At 37.6% G+C, this 23,342-nt stretch overlaps 13 protein-coding genes across 13 annotated transcripts; all 13 read right to left on the reverse strand.

Moving 5' to 3' along the window:
* Positions 1-1,508: 1,508 nt before the first annotated feature.
* On the reverse strand, positions 1,509-2,357 carry LSM04_003312 (uncharacterized protein; the record flags this gene model as incomplete). The annotated part of the gene is made up of 1 exon (XM_067332852.1): positions 1,509-2,357. The coding sequence occupies one exon, from the start codon at positions 2,355-2,357 to the stop codon at positions 1,509-1,511; it is 849 nt and encodes a 282-aa protein (XP_067185640.1).
* Positions 2,358-2,916: 559 nt separating this feature from the next.
* On the reverse strand, positions 2,917-4,953 carry LSM04_006181 (uncharacterized protein; the record flags this gene model as incomplete). Its single annotated transcript, XM_067332854.1, has 1 exon — positions 2,917-4,953. One exon carries the CDS (start codon positions 4,951-4,953, stop codon positions 2,917-2,919), a length of 2,037 nt encoding a protein of 678 aa, XP_067185747.1.
* A 749-nt stretch (positions 4,954-5,702) lies between these two features.
* On the reverse strand, positions 5,703-5,909 carry LSM04_000365 (uncharacterized protein; the record flags this gene model as incomplete). The annotated part of the gene is made up of 1 exon (XM_067332855.1): positions 5,703-5,909. One exon carries the CDS (start codon positions 5,907-5,909, stop codon positions 5,703-5,705), a length of 207 nt encoding a protein of 68 aa, XP_067185501.1.
* A 3-nt stretch (positions 5,910-5,912) lies between these two features.
* Positions 5,913-6,245, reverse strand: LSM04_005095 (uncharacterized protein; the record flags this gene model as incomplete). Its single annotated transcript, XM_067332856.1, has 1 exon — positions 5,913-6,245. One exon carries the CDS (start codon positions 6,243-6,245, stop codon positions 5,913-5,915), a length of 333 nt encoding a protein of 110 aa, XP_067185713.1.
* Positions 6,246-6,325: 80 nt separating this feature from the next.
* On the reverse strand, positions 6,326-7,102 carry LSM04_001696 (uncharacterized protein; the record flags this gene model as incomplete). The annotated part of the gene is made up of 2 exons (XM_067332857.1): positions 6,326-6,796; positions 6,845-7,102. The coding sequence occupies 2 exons, from the start codon at positions 7,100-7,102 to the stop codon at positions 6,326-6,328; spliced, it is 729 nt and encodes a 242-aa protein (XP_067185570.1).
* Positions 7,103-7,913: 811 nt separating this feature from the next.
* On the reverse strand, positions 7,914-8,975 carry LSM04_002161 (uncharacterized protein; the record flags this gene model as incomplete). Its single annotated transcript, XM_067332858.1, has 1 exon — positions 7,914-8,975. One exon carries the CDS (start codon positions 8,973-8,975, stop codon positions 7,914-7,916), a length of 1,062 nt encoding a protein of 353 aa, XP_067185595.1.
* Positions 8,976-9,382: 407 nt separating this feature from the next.
* LSM04_007008 (RNA recognition motif domain) lies at positions 9,383-10,192 on the reverse strand (the record flags this gene model as incomplete). Its single annotated transcript, XM_067332859.1, has 1 exon — positions 9,383-10,192. The coding sequence occupies one exon, from the start codon at positions 10,190-10,192 to the stop codon at positions 9,383-9,385; it is 810 nt and encodes a 269-aa protein (XP_067185792.1).
* A 551-nt stretch (positions 10,193-10,743) lies between these two features.
* On the reverse strand, positions 10,744-12,552 carry LSM04_007491 (uncharacterized protein; the record flags this gene model as incomplete). The annotated part of the gene is made up of 1 exon (XM_067332860.1): positions 10,744-12,552. One exon carries the CDS (start codon positions 12,550-12,552, stop codon positions 10,744-10,746), a length of 1,809 nt encoding a protein of 602 aa, XP_067185814.1.
* Positions 12,553-12,751: 199 nt separating this feature from the next.
* On the reverse strand, positions 12,752-14,254 carry LSM04_007910 (WD40 repeat; the record flags this gene model as incomplete). The annotated part of the gene is made up of 1 exon (XM_067332861.1): positions 12,752-14,254. One exon carries the CDS (start codon positions 14,252-14,254, stop codon positions 12,752-12,754), a length of 1,503 nt encoding a protein of 500 aa, XP_067185832.1.
* A 414-nt stretch (positions 14,255-14,668) lies between these two features.
* On the reverse strand, positions 14,669-16,495 carry LSM04_000421 (Flavodoxin/nitric oxide synthase; the record flags this gene model as incomplete). The annotated part of the gene is made up of 1 exon (XM_067332862.1): positions 14,669-16,495. The coding sequence occupies one exon, from the start codon at positions 16,493-16,495 to the stop codon at positions 14,669-14,671; it is 1,827 nt and encodes a 608-aa protein (XP_067185504.1).
* A 419-nt stretch (positions 16,496-16,914) lies between these two features.
* LSM04_003432 (Vps52) lies at positions 16,915-19,407 on the reverse strand (the record flags this gene model as incomplete). The annotated part of the gene is made up of 1 exon (XM_067332863.1): positions 16,915-19,407. One exon carries the CDS (start codon positions 19,405-19,407, stop codon positions 16,915-16,917), a length of 2,493 nt encoding a protein of 830 aa, XP_067185646.1.
* A 499-nt stretch (positions 19,408-19,906) lies between these two features.
* LSM04_000044 (uncharacterized protein) lies at positions 19,907-20,827 on the reverse strand (the record flags this gene model as incomplete). The annotated part of the gene is made up of 1 exon (XM_067332865.1): positions 19,907-20,827. One exon carries the CDS (start codon positions 20,825-20,827, stop codon positions 19,907-19,909), a length of 921 nt encoding a protein of 306 aa, XP_067185490.1.
* Positions 20,828-21,253: 426 nt separating this feature from the next.
* LSM04_006435 (CNNM protein) lies at positions 21,254-22,972 on the reverse strand (the record flags this gene model as incomplete). The annotated part of the gene is made up of 1 exon (XM_067332866.1): positions 21,254-22,972. One exon carries the CDS (start codon positions 22,970-22,972, stop codon positions 21,254-21,256), a length of 1,719 nt encoding a protein of 572 aa, XP_067185760.1.
* Positions 22,973-23,342: the final 370 nt, after the last annotated feature.

Raw genomic sequence — 23,342 nt, forward strand, 5'->3', positions numbered from 1 at the left:
TTATGATCTCGAATATATCAGTACTTCATAATCCTTCTGCTGTCGTCGCTGATATCCGCAATGCCTTTTTTTTCTCTTCTTTTTCTTTTCTTCCTTTTTCACTTTTTTCCCTTTCCACTGCGGAGAGAACAAACTATAAAAAGCAACGAAAAGCGGTGAAATAAAGAACAAGAGGAGCTCATTTCCCCAGTAAATGACGAAACGGAATGTAATAGACAAGGTGCGACCCCAAGTAAAAAAAGAAAAAGGAAAAAAAATGAAGACGTAGTACCATATAAAGTTGCACTAGAAGCACCACATAAACACACACTCTCTCTCTATCAACTTCGTTTTTTTTTTTCTCCTCTGAAGGTATGAAGAGCCTAAAACACAGCAAGCGGAGGTGGGGAGTGAATAAGAGAGAAGAAGAAAGAAAACGAAAAAAAAAATCACCCAAGATCCCCAAGAAAAAAAAAGGAAAAAAAAAAGGCTACAAGGCCTTCTCAGGAGCCAAAAACAAAATTCGTATATATGTATACGTTTTTGTAATGTCCATGTATGTGTCTGCTAAATGCGCTTAAGGAAAAATTTAGTGTTAAAAACACTGATAATAATTTTAATAAAAGGAGTATGGAAAATAAAAAAAAAACAGAGTGTTGAAGACCCAACGAGCCTTAAAAACGAAAAAAGAAAGACTTAAGACGGACTAATGGTTCACGCCAGAAGATAATCAACATAAACCTCTCCTTTTTCTCCTTCTTGGCTGCATTATTTTCTTCTTTATTACCTTTACAATTTTTCTTTCTTTGCCAGTTTATTTCTCCTTTTTAGTTATTTATTTTCCCTTTTTTTATTGTTACCGCACATAAAACAGACACATACGCACGGAGACCCTTCCCTCCCACCATTACCCAGCTTATATATATATATATGCTTTTTTTTACGAGTTAAAAAAGAAATGAGTAGACGTATCGGAAGATAGAAATAAAAAAAAACAATACGTACCTCTTCTCACTCCTCTCTTTCCCTGTACTTGCATCCCGTGGCAGTGGTTAGTAGTAGCAGTAGTAGTGATAATAATGAATAATGTCAATGCTCTGAAGATGTGTATGTATGTATGTGTGTGTAGTGATTTTGAAGCTGCTAAACAAGACAGTGTTACCACAGAGTACAGAAATCTGAAGAACACACGTACATATACACTTTTCACCCGGTGATTAGAGCTGTACAACTCACCACCACCACCACAGTCCCTACTCTTCAGTCTGTCCATTTATATCAATTTAATTCTACTACTCCACTCCACTCTACACAGGGAAAGAATAACAATAATAACAACAACAAGATTTAAAAAAAAAGAAAAAAATAATAATAATATACCGGAAATTCAGTTTCACGCGCTACTTTTTCTTCTTTCGTCTTTCCCATCTCACTCTTTCTTGTTTCAGAGAACCCCCATTGGAAACGTTAATGAAAGATCAAAAACAGGAAAAAAACAAAGAAAAAGAAAACGCGATTCAAATACCATCCTACTGTAACTGTTCATCGTTGAGCCAAACAGTAACAGGACGACCGTTAACATATACCCTCTTGCATCGGACATGTGTTACAGAAGTCGTACCTGTAGATGTTGAGGGAACAGATGAATTGCCAGACTGTGAGTGCGTTGTTGAATGGTTTTTGACACTTCGTGATTCTCCTCGTTTTGGACTATTGTACGCAGGCACGTTAACGTCAACGGTATTAGAGTTCGAATTATTCTGACGAAAAGCTGTGGGAGTACCAATTGCCGCCGTGAAGGGTGAAGGGCGATGTTTGAAGGTTGTTGATGCGGCACTGCGAGGTGCAGGTGGAAGACATGAGGTAAATGCTGCGCTCCGCACAGTGCCGTTATTACTGTGATGGATGTTCGTATTGTTGTTATTGATATTATGTTTATAATTATGATTGTTGTTGTTGTTGTTGTTGTTGTTGTTATTCTGTGTCGGCACTGTAGTTAGCGCTGGATGCAGGGGTGTGGCGAGAGACGCATCCGTGCTGCCCACATCCTCCTCCCTGTACGACATGAGAAAACTCATCTCGGTGGTGAATGGGGACTGCGGCACGCAGGAGGATCCATCGGTGGATGTACGCCGGTATGGGTCGTTTGTGTGGCGCAGCGGCCTCCGCGACGGCTGTTTCTCTGCGATAACGATGGGAATGCCCTTCAGCCGTTCCTGAAACGCCACGGCGGCGGTCTTTCTTCCTGTGCAGTACGGAGTGCTGTTTTGAATGTTGTCGGAGTTGTGAATGGCACTCGTGCAGTCCATCAGCGGGGCGGGGAAGGAGGCGGCGGTGTTGCCGCTTCCCGGGTAGACGTACGCGTTCAGAGACAACATGGGCTGGATACTTCCTCGTTAATTAGATGGATTGAATTCTTTTTTTTTTTTTGTTTGATGGTTTTTTCTTTCCTTTCCTTTCGTATTGTTTATAATTTTTTATTAGATTCACGTTTTTCGTCTACTTTTGTGTGTTTTTTTGTTTTTTATTTTTTTTGTTGTTCTTAATAATTACTACAGTAATGAGAAAAACAATAATAAAAAGGGGGAATTAAAAACAGTTAAGATACACAAGACACAACAAACTTGAACAGAGAAATCAAAAAACAAAAACAGAAAAAAAGAACCGTATATTCCTCATTCATCTACACCTTTCAATTCTCTTATAGTTATCCAAGGGAATATATATATATATATACCACCTCCACTGTATACACATGCTTTCTATCTTTCATTCTTTTTCTCTCTCCTTACACCCAAAGATAAATACCAAGTAGAACTTACAAAAAAAAACATGTCCATGTCCTAGTAGAGAACGGAATATACATATAAAGAAATCGGCAAAATCATCAGATTTCCATCTGGAATTACATGTAATAATTTGAAACGACGAGTTCATTTATTTTTTGTGAGCTTCAGACTTCTCAAACAGACGTCGTGTCAGACGAACAATACCCCCTGACAAAATTCCAGAGAAAACCAGACCAAGAGATACTACATTAAATACCATCGCTGGATCAGGAACAGGCATGGTAGTTCCCGCAACATTACTACATCTAATCCAGTAATAACATACACAAGATGAATTACTCGTATTTTCTGGTTCTATACGTAACATACTACGCAAGATACGCTCTAGTGAACTCTGATGATCAATTCGCATAGTGGCAATGGGAGCACACTTTGATTCGGAGCAACTTCCATCTCTTTCTGTGGAAATGATATTCTTGGTCTTTGGGTCGCTATCATGAGCAAAGAAACGTTGACCAACACGAATGACAGGTTGAGGAAGAATACGATTACTATTTGCATCAGGTGGCATATCTTTAAGTGCACTCCAACCGAAATGAAATGGAAACTCACATAAAATAAGACCACGAGAAGATGATCCACTTTTATTCGCACGTGCATCACGGAGAATTTCTTCCGTGAGAACAGTTTTTACTAGTACTGTGAGAACATTAGCGCTATCATCAAAAAAGGCATTTTCTAATGTTGACATCTCATGTGGTTCAGATCGCATCTCATGCAAAGATGGTCTAAGTACATGAAGAGGAAAAAGAAGAAGTGATTCCATTGTATCACCTGCTTTTAATCCATACCACGCGTCATTATTACTAGCACTATTACCACTACTACTACTACTACTACTTTCTGTACCTGAACTTTCCATAGTAGATACTTGTAATGGAAGTAATACTAACCGATATGTACCACGATCATGTCCAACAGTTGAAATGTAGTAATGAACAGTTGGCGCCAACTCTACAGTAGGAGTTAAAGGTATACTTAATGAGGTGTTCTCATCCTTTTTAAAAGAATCTATACGTAAACGTTCAATTGCATTTATAGTACGTTTAAGTTTTTCATTTACACCAGATCCCACAAATAAAGTTAGTCGATCTATATATTCATGTAAAGAGATACTCCAATGATGTGCAAGAGTGTTAAAATGCTTTTTTCGTAATACAAATGCCATACGTATAAGAAGATTAATTTCAGTTTCATCCTTCGTATTATTCTTTGAAACAGGGGATTGTGAGACACTAAAATGAAAGTGATGAAATTCAGATGAAAAAAATTCTTGCATAGTAACTAAACCTGCACGAAAAATACCCTTGGGAATACGTTCCTCTACCCCTTTACCACTACGTCCCCCATTTAACAAAGCACTTACATGTTGTGTACACACAGTATCATGTAGGGCAAGATGGTATGAACACCAATGATAATTTTTTCCGTTTACTGTAGCAACTCCTCCATTTGGAACTGAGCGTAGAGCACCAACAGGTCGAATATGTCGTGGAGTCTCTGGAGACCAACTAAGTGGTGATGAAAGTAAAGAAGAAACAAATTGTGTTAACCATTGATGATGTCGTCTTGTCTTAGAAGTGATATAGGCTGAGCTATTACTACTATCCATATTATTAATATTATCATTTTCATCATCTTTTTCATTCATTGTTTTTATTTGATCCCAACCACATGCCGAAAGACTTGAAAAATAGCAAACCGTATGATGTGATAGTTCATAAATAAGTTCTTCTGTACTTTGACTAATAGAACTGTTTTTATCATACAGGGTAGCACTCCATTCTGGGCGCCACACGCCTCCACAACCGGACCATTCCACTGAATCAAATCGTCGTCGTCGCAGTACATGTACCCAAAAAGGATCTAAATCTTCATTAAAGCTTAAATGTTCATCATTATCATCTGCAGAACCCCGTGGGAGCCAAAGAGATGTTGATTCTGTTATAGAGACAAGTGTTGGCTGTTCATGAATGTCGTCTAATCCTTCGGTGAGGGAGTGGACGTGGAGGAAATATTTTTTCTCAGTGCGGGGGACAAGAGGGCGGTGGGCGTGAGCAGCAACCGTAATAACAGTGAGGAGCACAAGAAGGAGAGAATACGTCACAGTACAGTGAAGTAACATTCTCTCAAACTCTATTTCACCACCCAATTTCTCGTTTCTTTTATATATATATATATATATATATATATATATATATATATATATATATATACCTTTTTTTCTGTTGTTGTTGTTGTTGGTGTTGTGCAGATGCTTTTTATTTTTATTTTCTCTTCTACAATTGGATTCTATTTTCTTTTTTTGTTTATTTTTTAACTTGTTTCGTTTTATCATTTCAAGACCAGTGAAAAAAATCGAAAAAAAAGGAAGAAAAAAAAACTAAAATATATTAGAGAACAGGCGTACATGTGTAATTAAGAAATTAAGAAGAAAAACACACAGACACACACACAAAGAGAAATAGAAACACCAAGCTGTTCACTAGAAAATAGCTCATATCATTGATTTTTATCTTGTCACCATATAGGAAAACAAGAGTCGCTCAGAGAAATTTATTTGATTATTTATCTATTAGTCAATATTAACTAATTAATTAATTGAATTTGGACAGGTGTCTCTCTCAAGATACGAAACATAAAGGGTACGAAGAAAAAAAAAAAGGAAAATGCAAAAAGAAGATCAAAGAAATTTGCATCTTTCAACCAACTACTCCAGTTGTATTTGTTTCAGTTTTACAAATTTCTACTATAGGGTTATTTATCTCTAAAAGCTCTTCCGTCACGGTGATATTATGTGTGGCCACTTCACCCATAGCGGGGATATGTGAACAGGTAAGATTGACTGTTTTGTGTGTAGAAAATGTTTCTTCCTTATTCCGATGTAACTCCATTGGGGTGTAAAGACAAAACTGTATCATTCTGTGCAAAACATGGCAGAATCAAAATACATGCTGTTAAATGAAAAACAAAAGTAAAAATAAATGCTTCATCATATCCTAATCGATCCGCAATAAATCCACCTAAAACCGCCGTACCAGACCATGATGCGGATTGAATAGATTCTACAGCATTCCACATACCTCAACGTCCTTCTGAAACAATATCCATGATAAGAGCTCGACTTAAGGCTGTAGTAGAGTTCATTAGAGTCATTCTAGCAACATATGCAATACACATAAGCCATGTAGGTGCAGCTAATGTTCCACGAGCGAGAGCCATATAAAGAAGAATAAAGGTTCCCAAAAGTTTAGGAGGCGAAAGAGCACGTGTCCTTCCAAACTTTCTTCCAATATTGGAAATTACGATGGCAAGAATTGATATTGTCATGGCAAGTAAAAGTCCAAGTGAAGTTAAGCCAACAGGAGGTATATGATAGATATTCATCATAAATAGTGAAAAATACTGCGTAGTCATACCACTTCCCAATGTAATTACAATATCTGAAAGTGCAATTACATAGGGATATTTTTCTAGAAGAATACAAAAAATATATTTCATATAGTGATATATTTTTGTAGTTTCACTCTTCTCATAATGATTAGGGAAAATAAAGGAAGAATTTTTTCTAACTTCCTAATCTCGTCCTCTTTCTCTAAAGGAGGAAGAGGACCAACTTTTTTTTCTTTCTTTTCATAGTTTATAATTTCCTCCTCTATATACAGTACTCGTGGTTCTTCACGATTACAAGGATTTGTTGAACTGGTTTCTCCTGGTTGCAAATGTGTACTATCAAAAACCTTATCCAGATGACTCGGAAGTGGTTTAAACCGTGAAAGGCGCGTCTGCATAGATGCAATATGCAATAAAACCCCTGCTGTTATAACCCAACGTAATACATCCACACGCCATGTATTGCCGAATGGAGCAAATAAAACAAGAGAGAGTACAAGTCCCCCAATAGGGGCTGAGTCCTCTAAACTGAACTTCACACCATACAAGTGATCCCGTTCACCCTGTCTAATACACTGCGCAAAGACGGACTCCACAGAGGTGAGACTTCACCCCAAATAGACACCAAAAAGAGATTGTGAACGAATAAGCAGCCACCAATTACCACACCATACAGAAACAATAATAGAAAGAAGTGCTAATATTCCCATACGTGCCGAGATTAATAACGTTTGTGATGGTCCAACAACTTTATCAGCCAAGTAACCACCTATTAGGGCAAAAATCAACTCAAATACTCCATTTAAAGCTGACATCAAACCAACATGAAGATTACTGTGACCAAACACTTGATAAATAAAAGGAGTCCAAGCGTTATTCATCCATATTGATCCAGCCAAGCTATTTGTAAATACATAAAGAATTATAACTCCCTGAGAAAAACTTTGACATACATCTCTAAGAGAAAATCTTAAGGTAAACATTTCCCCATTAATTCAAGAAATTTTTAATGTAATACATACTTTTTGGGGGGTCTTTTAATAAAGGATAAAGTACCAACTTTATTTTTTTTTACGTAAAAAACAAAAAAAAACTATGAATAATATATTTCCAGCTATATTTGAAAGAAGGGAACATAAGATTAACAATAAATATAACAAATACCAACAATAACAACGACGATAAGATAATTGGACTTAAAAGAATCAGAAGAAATCATAGTTGTAAGCATTCTTTTTTTCTAATTTGATTTTATCTACTTAACTCCTTTAGTGGTAAAAAGGTCCTTTCTCCTATCTTCTTCTCTCCTCTGTTATTGATTTCCTACAAGTACAGAAACACTAGGGGAAAAAAAAGAGTAACACGTGTAATGTTGACACTGAGAAAAGAAAAACAAATTCATAAGAATACACACTCGCTCACTCACGCACAAAAAAAAAAAAGAAACGTCGATACAAATAAACAATGAGATTTACATTCAAACGAATGTGTAGTTCCCAGATAAAGGAAAAGAAAAAATAGGTTGGAAAAATGGACCACATTCATAATTATCCTTTTTCTTTTTTTATAAATAGTAAAGGGTAATAAAACGTACAGATTAAAATAATATCGATAAAATAATGTAACTAGCACATCATATTCATTTCTTGTATTTTTATTTTGCTCTTGGGACGTTATCTCACTTGCCGTTGTTCAAGGTTCTAGAGCTAAAACAGAACCAATACTGCTAAAGAAGTTCATCACGATATACCAAGAAAGGTAAGATGGTCTGTCTAGCATTTTTACTGCTAGAATTTCTTCATCACCTCCGGAAGAACGAAAATGCCACTGTAAAATAAATTCAGAACGTAAAAAGGTAGATTTTAAGTTTACATAAGATCCTTTTATAAATCCCGGGTGAACCATACGTTTCTTTACAGCAGGATGGTCTTCACCACCATCAATTACAGCGATAAGGTCTGCTAGAGGTAAGCAACGTTGCATTGTCCAACTTTTTGAACTACGATACCAACAAAGTGCTGGTTCGGGATCGATAAATGGACGTTGACGGTCCAAAAACTTTATAACGAAAAAACGTTCATGTGGAGCACCGTTAGAAACAAATTTTAGCATATATCCCCCATGAGCTACATGAGTTTCAAAGGCGATAATAACTTCTTGCGGTATTGGTGGGCTACGTACTTCTCGACGAGTTGCAATATCATTTACGAGAGACAAAAGAAGCGGACTTGGACGCCTCTGGGAAGTTGTATAAGAAGGAATAAAACTCCGATTAACCTGATTTTCAGACTTTTCACGAGGATTGCGTTTTACTGTTCTGCTTTGATCCACTTCAAAACTGTCATCATTAATCCATCGAAATGTTGGTTTACGTTCTATTCCATTTAAACGTTCATTATTCCTGGAATAGTTACGACAAGCAGAACGAGTGGATTTCGTGGCAAAGGGAAGAAGATCATCATCATCCAGCATTTCTTTTTTATAACTGTACGTACGACGTATAACAGGAGTTGTAGAACCACGTTTAATAGGAGTTGTAGTACAAGGTTTAACACTTCTTGTAGATTGAAAACTATGCTGCGGGTTCCTTCTATAGCTATTAAACTCTAAGGGTACCGTAATAACATTTCCATAAGAAGACTGATCTTCACTGCATAGCCAAGTTTTTCCTCGATCTCCAAGAAGACGGTCACGTCGCTCCGACATCTCTCGAAAGCGAGCGGAAAGGTCATCAACGTTTGGTGATACAATCATGCGTAACGGAAATGAAAGTGATAAAAAAAAAATGATAATACTAAGAGTAATAAATACAAATATATAGATATATTTATACTTATAAGAAGGGCTATATCTATCTAATTTTTACCAGGTCCAATCCTAAAAAAAAGCAATAACCAAAAAAAAAAGACAACGAGAAAATATGCCAGCAGAACATGAAGATAGAGAAACCATATATATATATATATATATATATATATATATATATATATATATTTATATTTATTTATTTAATTTATTTATATTTATATAAGAATCGCAGAAGTGATCCTCACTATTGAATTAGCATAAACTTCGAATCTTTTTTTTTTTTGGCATTCGATTGTTTTTTTTTTAAATACTTACGTGTTCGTCAGCCAAATTAATCTTTCACCATACTGCTATCAATGACGCCTCTGTTCACCCTCTGGGAGAGCACGTACGATGCGCATCACCGTATTCTTAAAGCGCGCTGTACCCTTAGTTTTCCTGAGGCAACGTTCCGCCTGTTCGGAACTCCCAAATGTAATAAAGGCAAACCCTCTGTAATTTCCCGTTGCAGAATCTGTTGGAAGGAACAATTTCTCAATTCTGTAGTCATCAGTATCAAAGATGTTATACAGCTCATCCTTCGTAATGTCATCCGAAATATTGGTAATACGTAGACGACGGTCGGTATCCTCTTTTCTGAGTGTAGATGTCTTTTCGCCTCTTGCCGCGGCCCATGTACGTTCCTTTCCTTGTTCGACCGGGGCAGCCTCCTGTTGTGCGGCCCGCTCCTGTTCCTCCTTCAGTTTACCGAAGCGCGCCAGTCGCGGGTCCGTCACGTCGATCTTCAGTCGCTCCACTTCATTCATGATGCGCACCACCTCATCACGCGCCACTCGCTCCAGCGGGTCAATATCGCCCAGCTCTAGCACAATGGGTGGGTCCCGCGAGACGAGGTCCTGTTGGTTGTCGTCGTCCTTGCCAAAGCGACGCCAGCGGGCGCGGATGTCTACCACCGTTGCGGGGCGATCCACGTGATATGTACGCACCTTTTTGATGATCTCATACCGCTTGTTCTCACTGTCGGTAAGGGTCTCCACGACTGTCTTGGCGTTATCCCATGCCATCTTTGTGAGTTCCTCCGCATGATTGTCCATCGACATTTCCTTCTCGTCGTATTCCTCATCAATAGAGGTGGAGTCAATCTCGTCTGCCCATGCCGACATTGTTCAGTTTCTCTTTCTTTTCTTTTGTTTTGGATGTAATTATTAATTGTACTTTCTTTGTCCCCTAATTATGGATTAGTTCCTCCCACTCTTTCTTTTAGATCGATTTTTTTTTTGTTGCTGTTCTCGTCGTTGTTATTCTCCTTAAACAGAGAAGAAAAAACAACGCAACCGTACCTAGACGTTACCTCGTTTCAACACAGAGACAAAATTATAATATAATATAATATAATAAAAAAAAGGAATAAAACGGAGATCAAGATACAACCAAAAACAAAAAAGCAATATCAAGAATATTAAAAACAAAGCAGGTTAACTATGCCCAAACAACACGCAATACATATATAGTGTCACTTTGTTTTTTTTTATTTTTCTTTTTGATCGTCCTATCATTCGCAAGTGTAAAATCCACTGACAAACCAGATAAATAACATATTCTTTTTTTTCTTAAAAAAAAAAAAGAAAAATCTCCCCAATTGGTCCTTTATTACTCTTCAGTCAATTGATTTCTATTCTAGAATAAATCTCTGCTCTTTTTTTTTGTTTTGTTTTTAGAAACACCAACGTGGTTTGCTCTTCTCTATCTCTTGTCGTTTCCGTTCGTAAACAGATAATCGTTTCCCTTGATCTTGTCGCTGATCCAGTACATCATTTCTACGTGTTCTTCTGAGAAGACCCCTTTCTCCTTTTTGGTGATCAAAGTAGTTGGATCCTATTTTGTTTCTTCTAACATAGTCATTATCTTTATCAAGAAGATTCAATTCACCTACCTCTCCAGAGTCAGTATTAGACATCGCCTCGGTATCACTTTCTTCATATTTGTAAAGCCAAGATACGTCACGATCGCCTGCACTACGTTTATTACATTGATGCTCATTTTCAGTATAATCTCGCTCTGGAGGAAGCCACGGAATTTCATCACGATACCCAGTTGCACCACTATTTTTCTCGTACTCATTCCTTTTAGGTACACCATACTTGGATTCATCCTCTTCCTTTAAAAATTCCCTGTGTACAAGTGCCTTTGAGCGTATTGGAACTCCTGAATGAGAAGTAGTTAAAGGAACACCTCGTAAGGATGAATGACTATGTGCTGAACGATATAATGTATCATCTTCTGCATTGTATGGAGAAGAAGAACGTCGTTGTGTTCGACCACTCTTTTCTCCTTGATGAGTTGAACGGGTAGATATCTTAGTTTTTGTGTTCTTCTGAGGTTTGGGTTCCTCATTTAATCGTTCTACCTCTGCAGCAAGTTCTCTGTATTCCTTGTTAAGCTCTCGTAAACCATTACGTTTGTTACCACGAATCTTTTGATTGAATTCATTTACTTCTTCCTTTGTTGACCGATGATCCTTACATTGTTTTTGTTTTTGTAACTGTTGAGAAGCAAGAATAGCTCCATAATATTGGGCATAATACATCATCCATGCATAATAAGATTTATACCACTCCATCTGTTGATAATTTGAAATTTGACTCCAATCGGCACCTACTGATGGTGGTCGAATAGGTAGAGTACATTTTGTTCCATACTGAAATGATGGAGCAGCCGTTGGTGTTGTTGCCGATGGTGGTGGTGGTGGTGGTAGCTGTTGTTGTTGGTGTTGGTGGCGATGGTGGTACTGTTCTTCTTCATCGTTTTGCATTAATCTACTATGCAGGTGATTAGTGAGATTTACATCTACTGCAGGAGCAGGAGGTACACCCATTGGTCTTCCGGGATCATAAGTATGTGATGTCTTCAGTGGCCTAGATGACAAACCAACTCTTGATTGAGTATTTATTGAGTTATCTATTCTATCTTGCCTTTGGGCCTCTTCTCTAACCAAGACATCCTCAACTTCTCGTAAAAGATCCATAACATCAGTAGTATCAGGTTCACTCTTGTCTTGCGCTAATAAATCTAAACGCTGCAAAACACCTTCTTCTGAAAATCGTGCGGGACTTCCTTTATTTGAATACGCTTCCCATCGCCTTGATGGGTCATGTAACCCACGCGGAGAATTAAAATAAGTTCCTTGTGGAGGTGGTGTAGGAGCAGCTTCATTAACTGTGCGTGGCGGTGTATTCTCTGTCCGTGAAACTCCCATTTGTTCAAGTTTTCTTGCGTAATCGGCCCAATAATCGGGAGTTGGGTTATGGTAATTCATACCCTCCCCATTCGGATATTTTCTACTAATATCATCATAATCAGGAGAAATATTATTGTTAATATTCCAAGAACTAGTACCAATGAGTCGAGCCATACGATCGTGATACTTTTCGTGAAAAGCCAACTGTTCTTCTGCACGTATATAGTGCGTATTGGACAAAAAAGGCTCCCGCTGCACAGGTGGCGCAGCACCTATAGGGTGCATTACACTTTCAGAAAAAGTAAAATAAAATAAAAAAATAACGAAAAAAATAAATAAATAAAAATAAATAATAGTAATAATAACAATAATAATAATAATAATAATAATAATATTTATACATATATTAAAATTACAGGTTCCTTCCCTTAATCCCTGTTTCCCCCTTCTCCTCTTCCTCCTTCTTCTTCCCACGCTGTCTCTACTACTTCTTTAATGGTGTCCACACCTTGACGGTGCAGTCCGCGCTGTATGTGGCGATGATCGGCCGGCTATCGCCGTGGTGGACGGCGGCCCCCACGACCCGGTCGCGATGCCCCTCGAGCCGCTCGATGAGTCCCGCTTCGCCCGCCTCCGTCACGTCGTACACCCACGCGGTGTTCTCCGCCCCGGCCGTCACGAGCAGATCGCACTCCGCCACCCGCCGCGGCTGCACGTCCGTCTCCCGCTCGCCGTCGTCGAAGAAGGCCGACACCCGCGACTTCTCCTTCACGCCCTTCCAGAACACCGCCCGGGTGGTGTAGCCACGCGTCGGCACCCCACTCACGAGATTGCGCAGTGAAAAGACATCGCCAGTGGTGGTATTGATGCCAATACAACGGTACAATCGAACCATATTATCCGTAGAGACCACCACCAGTCGCTTCGTGTCATCGCTGTTGTGGTGGTAACCAATATATGTAATGGCACTTTGCGATGGTTCATTCTCAATTACAGAAACACGTGAAATGGGTACACCAGAAGTTTCATCCGCAGCAGCAGAAGTAAAAGAACCCATTATTGCATTATTACCTGTAGGTTCCCCTTCCATAGAAGAGTTAGAAGAAAGTGCAAGACCAACTTTACGTACATCCCAAATTGCAATAGTACCATTATTATGTCCTGTAACTAGTTGAGCATTTGCAGCATTAAAAGTTAAGGTATTAGCTCGTACATCATGCTTCCATGATATAGGTTTTTGAACGCGTAAATCTACAATAGAAGTACGTTTTTTTGAATCGGTACATGCAAAAATGAAAGCCTTGTCAAGGGGAACTGCAGCGAGCACAAAACCAGTAGCACTAAATTGGGAAACTGGTGATGTAGTACCACAATTATTACTACTGTTATGGCTACTACTACCAGTACTATGTCGTGGATCCCAAACTTTTACTGTACCGTCAAAGGAAGCAGAAAGAACATTTCCACTACTTTCAAACCATGCAACATCTGCTACATTTTGTTCATGTCCTTTAATGTCAAGAATTTTTTCTCCTGTCATGAAGTTATGAAGAATAACACGACAATCAAGACCACCAGTAGCAAGTATAGGTTGGTCACCCTGTGCAAATGCCGCACATTGAACAGGTTTAGTATGCTCTCGAAGGTCACGACGATTTTGAAATTGACGATTGGATGAACTCTCAGCTGTTCCCTTTTCGTAACCACGATCACCTGCGTCAATTAGATCATTAGATACGTTTATTATCTCACGTTGAGATACAGCGGCACGTAGCTCACGAATACCAATAGGAGTTTCTAATATAATTCCTTTCGAAGCCAATTTACTTACTGCGATATCAAGGAGTGCACTTAAGTGATATAACTGCTTTTTAAGTACTTGATTTTCATGACGAACCTCTGCAAGATATCTCTGCAATTGCATATTTTCATGTCTGACAGTTGCCACAAGTTGAGTGGCTGAGGAAGCCAGTGAGCCTTCAGCCATTTTAATATGCTTGGAATACCACCAGCAGGAGACTCCTCATAATAAGAACAAAAAAAAAAATTAACGAATGAAAACAAAAAAACGAAGAAAAAGAAAAAAGAAACAAATATAATAAAGAAAAAAAAAGAAAAGAAGAAAACTAGAAGGAGGTAAAAAGAAATTGGATTTAATTTATATACAGCGAATTCTTCACCGTATACATCAAACCACCACCACCACCATCATCATTACCACAACAGCGTATAGAGTTAGTGTATTTGTGACTACAAATGCTAGAGACAGCAATAAATATCTACATCTGAACCACTATTACTGTCATCACGTGTCCAGATCATCCCTCTTTCCCCACATGAAAACACACACACACACACAGATTTACAAGTATAATACGTGTAATGTAAACCCCTTATTAGTTTATGCAGACCATGTATCCACAACATAGCGACCCTGTTTATGGATATCTTTCATATACTTATGACCACTTACATCATCTCCAGCACAAGAACATTGAATAACAATATTTTCCAGAGTCGAAGCAACATCCTTTGGCATAGTTGTTGAATTTCCACATATATAAATGTAAGCCCCCTCATCCAACAATTTTGCCACACGCCTTGCGTGTTGACCAAGTTGATGTTGTACGTAAAATTTCTTTTCTCCATCTCTAGAGAAGGCAGGTATTACTTTCATTTGTTTTAAACGATCTCTACTTAATTTAACCCAATCATCATGATAAAGATAATCCTTTTTTTCATATCTACAACCAAAAAAGAGTAAAATTGGTACATCACCCCATTCCTCTAAATTTGCTGCACATTCACGAATAATAGATCGAATTGGAGCAATTCCAGTTCCAGTTCCTACACACAATAAAGGAGATGGTTTCATCGGCATAAGTAGTGTACCAGACCATAAAAAACAAGTAAAAATATCTTTAGGTACAGAAGAAACCAAACGAGAGCTACATAAACCTTGACGTCTTCGTTTATAAGGTGTTTCCCAAGATATTTGTGCAACTGTGAGATGAATTTCTGTGAGGTCGAATGAAGGTGATGAAGCAATAGAAAAGAGACGGGGACGCATAGGAGGTATATAACTAAGTAGAGTGGCAAGAGGTGGAGAAACCATATGGAAATCACCTAAAACTTCTACTACATTTCGTTTTTCACGATGAGAATATGACATAAATTCATCCAAGTGATCAGATGATGCCAATTCAAGTAATCTTTCTCTAATTTCATGATCTTTTGTAAACCGTGCAAGCATACCCAAGAAAGAACGATTTGCCACAGCTTCTAAATCTAAATAATGACGTAAGAAAAAACGAAGCTTCATTGGTTTACCAAAAAAAGGTTGATTTTTCTGTTGAATAAGTCCTTCAGATATGTTAGGTGTAATACATATTATCATATCACCATTATATTTTGTCTGAGCTAGAAAACTTTCTATCATTTCATCATTATTACTGCAGTATATACCTAACGCATCACCAACCTCATAAGAGAGTGACTTGGTTTCTTTTATACCACCTTCTGTGCGGGTGATATCTCGTGAAAATACCAAGTGATGTACAACTTGAAAATGATCTTGAGCTGTGAGACGATGATTTTGCCTCACAATACAATCAAAAACAGCTTCATTACGGTATACCTCCTCTTGTTCCGTATTCTGTTTCACAACCTCATCACTCATAGAAACATTATATTTCGTAAGAAGAGGAGCCTTTAAAGGATCTTCTGTTGTGAGTTCATTCTCACTTGAACACAATTTTCCTAAAGATTTCCATAACTGTATCATCCAGGGAAGGAATACCTCATCATGTCCCTTCGCGTCACTCTCATCACCCAGTCCTCGGTTAACAAGTGGTACACCACCGAGTTGCTTAAGGCGGTTATGAAGCATTTTCGCCATATAGTTAAATTTCTGATATAAAGAGTCACCAACACCAAAAACAGCAAACCTTAAACCATCCATAGATGGTGCATTCGGTTCTAATAATCTTATCCATGAAACACGCATTGTCTCTGGAGCTTCACCCTGATTTGCATTAGATGTGATAATAACAACTGGAGAAGACTCTTTCCATCTTTCAAGGGGAAACTCATCCGCTGGTATGCAGCGACACTGTTTAAATCCTCGCTTCAACGCTAGTGAGCATAGGGTATATGCCAAGCTTTCAGCACATCCAGTTTGTGTGCCGTAAAGAACTGTCAGAAGCTCATTTTTACTATCGGTAGTCATTTTTATTTGTTTTACTTTTTCCTTCTTTTTTCTCTCTTTCTCCTTGTGTCTCTCCTTATTCTTTAGATAGTGGGAGACGAGATACTTTCAAAGTTGGATTTATGGTTATTCTTTACCCTGCCTTTATTTCAACAGCAGAAGCGATGTACAAAAAAAGAGAAAAACACGCGTGTGTGGTTTATCACACCAGAAAAGAAAAGACAACATCCAGAAAGGAAGAAACCAATGAATAATAATAATAATAATAATAATAATAATAATAATAATAATAATAATAATAATAATAAATAATAATAATAATAATAATAATAAATAAAACGATCGATCAAACACACACACATAATAAACAAAGCAGTTGAGAAGAAATACTCTTGGAGTCTTCTTTATCACCCCCTTCTATCCTCCTCTTTTTCTGCTTTTCAAAATTCCAGTGCTTTTTTCACTTCCTGCAACACAGTTGTGTTACTCGTTAGCTTTGCATGCATATCACTATTTTTTCCAAATAGTCGTGTAACTATTGTATGCAATTTTGTATTAGCCTCTACAATATTCTGCGTATACTTCTTTAGGATAAGATCTTGCAATTCCTTTCCAGATTTTAATACTACTTTATCGGGAGTTGCTGCTGCACATATGGTTAAATTGACAATTTTTTTCACGTGATGACTAACCTCTGATAGTTGAGCTTGCCAACTCTGATTAAAATGCAATACAACTCGCATTGTTTCATCCTCTTCAACTGTTTCTGATAGTGATTCTGTTGGAGATTCTGTAGATCCACTATTAGTAAAGAATTCACTTCCCATTTTTGATTCAACTGTTTGAATAAAACCAAATAAATATCCAAAGGTTCCACTCGCTCTAGAATCATAGTCTACAACTCGTGCAAGCTCATTAGAAAGATGAGTTTCAATACAAGCGATATGTAAAGAAGGTGCAATATAAAGTGATTGTTCCCTCTGTTCTAATTTTGGTAATTTAGTTGCTAAATGACGCCATAATGCTAATAAATAAAAAAAATTATTTACAGCAAAAATATGCTGTGCTAATATGTTTTTATGACGCTTCGCAAGCGTTAATATAAATTCTGAAACAGTTTCTATTTCACGATAGATAACATTAGATACGGACATATCATATACTAATACCTCTTGTCCATTTACCATAGATCCGCTAAAATTGGCAGAATTAAGTAACTCCAATTCTCCTGTAATATGAGAAAATCTCTGTATAACACGATGAGGTCCCAAAGTAGCGGCATATCCCTTATCCTCAAGGAGTTTACTTGAACTTATCATAGTTTCATCTGGGGCTAATTGAAAAGGTGAAAGTCGTAATGTTGTTAAAAATTGGGTTGATTTTTGATCATTTGCCATAACACTATGAAGTGTACTTGTAAGTGTATTTTTAGTTAATTCCATAATTCCACTAAGAAGAAGAAGTGGTACCGGATCTTGCAAATGACAAAGGTATCCTTTTACAATTTCAACTACGCGAAGTCCAGCAAGAACACTTTGTCGTTCCGTCACAAGTGACACATCTTCTAGAATACCACTTAAAGTTAAATCAAAAGATTTTTGTAATACAGCACGTGTCAAGGTTTCTGTTTCATCAAAATCTTCTTCACATGAAGAAGAGCAAAAAAAGTTAGCAACAAAACGGCTTTCAGAAACGCATAATTCAACAATAAGTTGTATAAAACGTATAAATTGCCAAACCCAAGAATTAACACCTTCCAATTTTTGAACATTTACAGGATCAAGAGTAAGAATACCATTATGTACAATAAATGCATCTAATGCTAAAATTGTTTCTTCTATTGTAGCATCTCGCATTATAATAGGACGATCAGATTTTAAAGCGCGATCTGTAAAATTACGCATATGCTGAGAAACACTTCTCTCACGTCTTGGAAAAGGTTGAACAGGAAATACTAAAGCAGAAGCTGCTACTGTAACATTGTTACCTTTTGGTGTACCAGAGTCACGATTACAAAGTACATCATGTATATCATCTGCTGTAATAATAGTATCAACATTAATGGCATTTAATGTACACATCTCACTAAATCCACGAAGTGCTAGACGAACAAGACGAGTAAAAACTTCTGACATACGTTTTAAATATTCTTGAAAAATTCTCTGTGCTACAGGTCTATTATAACTTTTTAAAAAATTCATAGCATTTTGACCAGCTTCGCTTAGTAGAGTATCTTGTAATTGCTTAATACTTGCAAGACTCCCTGCTGAGGCAAGTGTTGTTATTCGTTTAGTGAGGTATTGCTGTAATTTATCGCCAGCTTGTAAAGCTGCAGCTTCTAGACGTGGTCTTGTTTCCAAATCAACAGCGGATCCTGCTAATTCTTTGTTTGAAGAAAGAAAGGAAAGTTTTTTCTCTAACTCTGCGATATTTTCCAAGTATTCCTTATTAACTTCCTTTTGGGCGATAGCATCACAAAAGGTATCACACTTTTCTAGTACACTATATAACTCATTAAGTTTCGAACTTCCAAGACGTCGATTATTAATACTTCGCACTAGAGAAACTGTTTGTTGTTGCATTTTTACCATATCATCTGCAGAATCTGCCAATCTACGTTGAAATGCAATAATTTCTTCCTCAAATTGTACCAATTTTTCTTCACATTCTACAAATTCCATGTATAAAGAACAAATATTTTCTGCTTCATCCACATGCGCTTGAATAAAATCCTCACGAAGGGCAGATAATTTCGCTTCATGCTGCTGCAGAACATTGTGAAGATCTACCTCATCCATCAAGTATTTTGTAATAACATCCTGCTCAACATCAGAGTTACTACGCATCAATTCATCAATTTCATCTAGTCTAAGCATTATACGTCCAGCCTTCTCATTTAGTGAGAGTTCATTATTATTTATCTTCATTGACATGGTATATATGTACTATATGAGTTCTCTTCACCCTCTCTTCCCACCCGAAGAAGAAAATTAAAAAATAAAATAAAAAATAAAAAAATGTATTGTAACACCACACCTCTTTTTACTATTTTCTTGCGACAATGCTAGAGTAAAAAAGAAAAAAAAAACGCAGTGCAACAACAAAAAAAAAAAAGAGAAGAAAGGAATAAGAAGATATCTTATTACAAGTCCTTTTATTGTAGATGTGCATACAAGTATGTCTGAATGACTTTGCATACAAAAAAAAAAAACGAGGATACTCCAAGTATAAAAAAAAATATGTATTAATAGATCTCTACCATAATTGCACATAACACTACTGCCATCTAGAAGTGTCAAAATTCTAGTGCTCTTAATTTTAGCCTTTCTTTGTCTATTTTATTTTTTTTTTCTCTTTTTTTTTTTGTGTGTCTGTGTGTCTACCACAACTTATCCCCAAACTTACAGATCATACGGTGTAACACACAGGTCTTCACAAAACACCCTGCTCTCGATATCCTGAAACACGACCGGCTGCAACAGCATTGGCACAATAGTAGTAGAAAACTTCCCCTTGTTCACATGGTAAAATAATGGGTACTGGAGGGGCAACATCACCTATTGTGTTACGTGTTCTACGTGTTACTGCTATATCATCCTCTATTTTCGCTTCTGAAGCAAGACCGGAAACAATGTTATTTAGCCCACTCTGAAAAATACATTGGGGTGCCTCTATTTTTGCATCAGGGGGAGAAAGTTGTACAACATGTTTTGCACCTGGCCAGTTATCCTTATTCTCTACAACTTGATTACTTACTACTCTTTCAGACATCTCTAGCTTCTGATTCTGTTGTGTTGTATCAGTTTTTACATTCTCTAGGACATTTAATCTACTCTGTAAAGGAGTTGAATGGGCAAAAAGACGACTACTTCCTTTATCTAGTTTGGGTGGCATTTGCATTGCGTTTATTTCAGGTGTATGTGGTACGACTGAGTTGGAGGAGGTAGAGATGGAAAGTCTATCGGCATGTGCTCTCCGGCGACGTTCAAAAACCTCCTCCGCGATAAGTTGCCGCCGTACTTCCCGCGCCAATGTGAGTGTCTCTGTGCGTGCCGCCTCGTGTTTGGTGTAATTGCGGTACGCCTGCAGTTTGTGCTGCGTGGAGCCTCTGAGGATTCCCGCCCCGCGGCAGGCGTCGAGTGCCTCGTCGACGTGGACGCCGTCCGGGGGGCTGCGGTCGACCCACGGGGCCCCGCCGGCGAGGAGTTCGAAGTGCTGCCGGAGGGAAAGCGGGCGGAGGGCGGCGGGGTCGATGCCGCAGAGCCCGCAGGCCCGCAGCGATCGGGGGGAGTCGACGGGCGGGGAGTCCACAGCCGGGCCCGCGAGCATGTCGAGGTGCACCAGCGCCACCATTGGCAGCCGAACACACCAGTCTACATGGTAGATCAGCAGAAAGAAAGAGAGAGAGAGAGAAAAAAAAAAAAAAAAATATATATATATATATATATATATATGTTAGAATGGGGATTTAGAAAAGGAAAAAAAAAAGACACATGCGATCCGCAGAAGAAATACTAAAAAGAGGGGAAAAAACGTTACTCTAGTAATTATAGGTTTTGGTGAAACAATATTGTCAACAAGCTCAACCTTCATTTCAACTACAACAGGCAATTCAATCACCATAGCTACGTTGTCTACTACAAAAAGAAAACCTAGCAAAACAGAAAAAAAAAACAACACACAGAGAGAGAGAGAGAGAGAGAGAAACACTAATATATACTTTTTTTGTACTTTACTAAATATGTACTATTGCATCAACAGGGAAATAAAACAAGCAATCTAATTCCCATTAGTACCACCACCCAATGTTTCTGCATTACTGCTAACACAACAGCTACCAGGCAACATTGCCAAAATTTCCTGGTAGGATGCACGTGTGATTTGCAAAAGAACACTGTCTTGAACAACTCTACAGCTAAAATTAGGGATGTAAAGCTGATTTGTAAGTGCATCTGCAGCTAATATAGACCATGAGGGTAACTCCACTCTTATCTCTTCTTCTCCAGCAAAAACTTCTACTCTACCTGTAATAACCAGTGTAAATACGTCAGAAGGTAGACCAGATCTGTAAAGCCATATATTGGCTTTATCTTCCTGATCAAGTCCACGTGAATCTGGTGGTGGGTGTACCTTATAAACAGCACCATGTAAACTAATAGCTTGTGATAATACAGATCCTGCATCTCGTGTATATCGATTTAGTTCTGGTAATGATTCACATAAAAATAACGCAGATGCTTTGAGTTGATTGGGACTCATATTAATTCTACGGGAACATTTTGCGGTGAGTCCTACTTGTCTTTTTATAGAAATTTGAGGAGTAGGAAAAGAAAGTTGAGGATCTGTATCATATTCATCAAATATTTCGCTATGAATAAGTTCCTCAATAACATCTTCCATTGTAACAAGTCCTTTTACTTCATAGTATGGATCACCATATGGTCGTTGTTGTACTTCCTGAACTAATGCTATATGTGACTTTCCTGTTTGAAAGTAATTAAGCATAGATATAAGTTTTGTCTCTGATGGAACGATATGACATCGTCTATTGTAAAATTTTACAAGTAATAAAACAGGTGTATTTTCACGAGGATCAACCATTAATAGATCTTTTGCAAAAAGAACTCCAATAATATTATTTTTACCTCCTTGATAAATAGGAATACGACTATGACCACGTTCAGAAATTAATTGTATGGTTTCCTCATTAAGTGGTTCATTCGCTTCAAGCATAAGTACTCCTGAAATAGGTCTCAAAACATCCATAACTGTTTTTTCATGAAGTTCCATTGCTCCCATCATGAGATCAACTTCTCTTTCACCAAGACCTGATTCTGATCCTCGTGCAGCATGCATAAACATAAGCTTTTTAAGTTCATTTCGTTCATATATTTGTCCAGGATCTGTACCAATAAAACGATCTAAAACCACACTAAGTGGTTTACAGACTGGATAAAATAATAGTACAAAAAACTTTACAATAAAAACACTTTTAGCTCCAACTTGTAGTGCATGAGCAGACATTAGTGCTTGTGGAAGTACTTCACCACCAACCGTAGTTAAAGCAGTTGAAACAACGGTAGCAATCCAACCATGAATATGAGAATCGGTAATTTGAGCAATTAAAGTATTGACCATTACATTACCAAGAATTAACGTACATAGTAACTGATTACCCAATCGACGTATAGGTAAAATTTTACTTGCATATGTCTTATCAGGTTCAGATCCGCTATCAGCAATAATCTCAAGAGAAAGTGTGTCTAGTCCCATGATTGCAAGTGTTAATCCTGCGAATAAAGCCGCGAAGAGTAAAAGAACACTATCTGCAATGATGAGATATGCCCATTGTACGCCGTCCATAACCTCCTCAACTTCCTTTTCCTCTTCTTCTACGGCAGCATCCACCACCCGCACAACTGTTGAAGTTGCTACTACTTCTATTATAATGGCAGTCCATAAAAGCGAAGAGGCTATTATGAGATATCGAACACACATTTATCTTATGAGATTAAAGTTATCTTTAGGGAAACCCCCTCCCCCAAAAAACAAAAAAAAACTTGAATATATTAATCTTACAAAAAAGAAAAGAAACAGAAAGGAGAAGGGATACAAAAGAGAAAAGGATAAAGGAAACGTTATCCGCGGAGTCTCTTGAAACGAGGAATCATTCAATCGGTAGAGATATATAGAAAAAACAAAAACCGAAAAGAAAAATACAATAAAACCACATTATTCAATTATTTCTCTTGAAAACGCCCTCGTATAATTAAGCGAAAAAAAAAAACGAGACAAGCCCCCTTGAAATCAAAAAAAAAAAAAATGAAAATGAAAAATAAAAAATAAACAAACAAACAAACAAGTAATA

This window comes from Trypanosoma melophagium, assembly GCF_022059095.1.
Source record: "Trypanosoma melophagium isolate St. Kilda chromosome Unknown ctg9segment0, whole genome shotgun sequence".
Taxonomy (NCBI): domain Eukaryota; phylum Euglenozoa; class Kinetoplastea; order Trypanosomatida; family Trypanosomatidae; genus Trypanosoma; species Trypanosoma melophagium.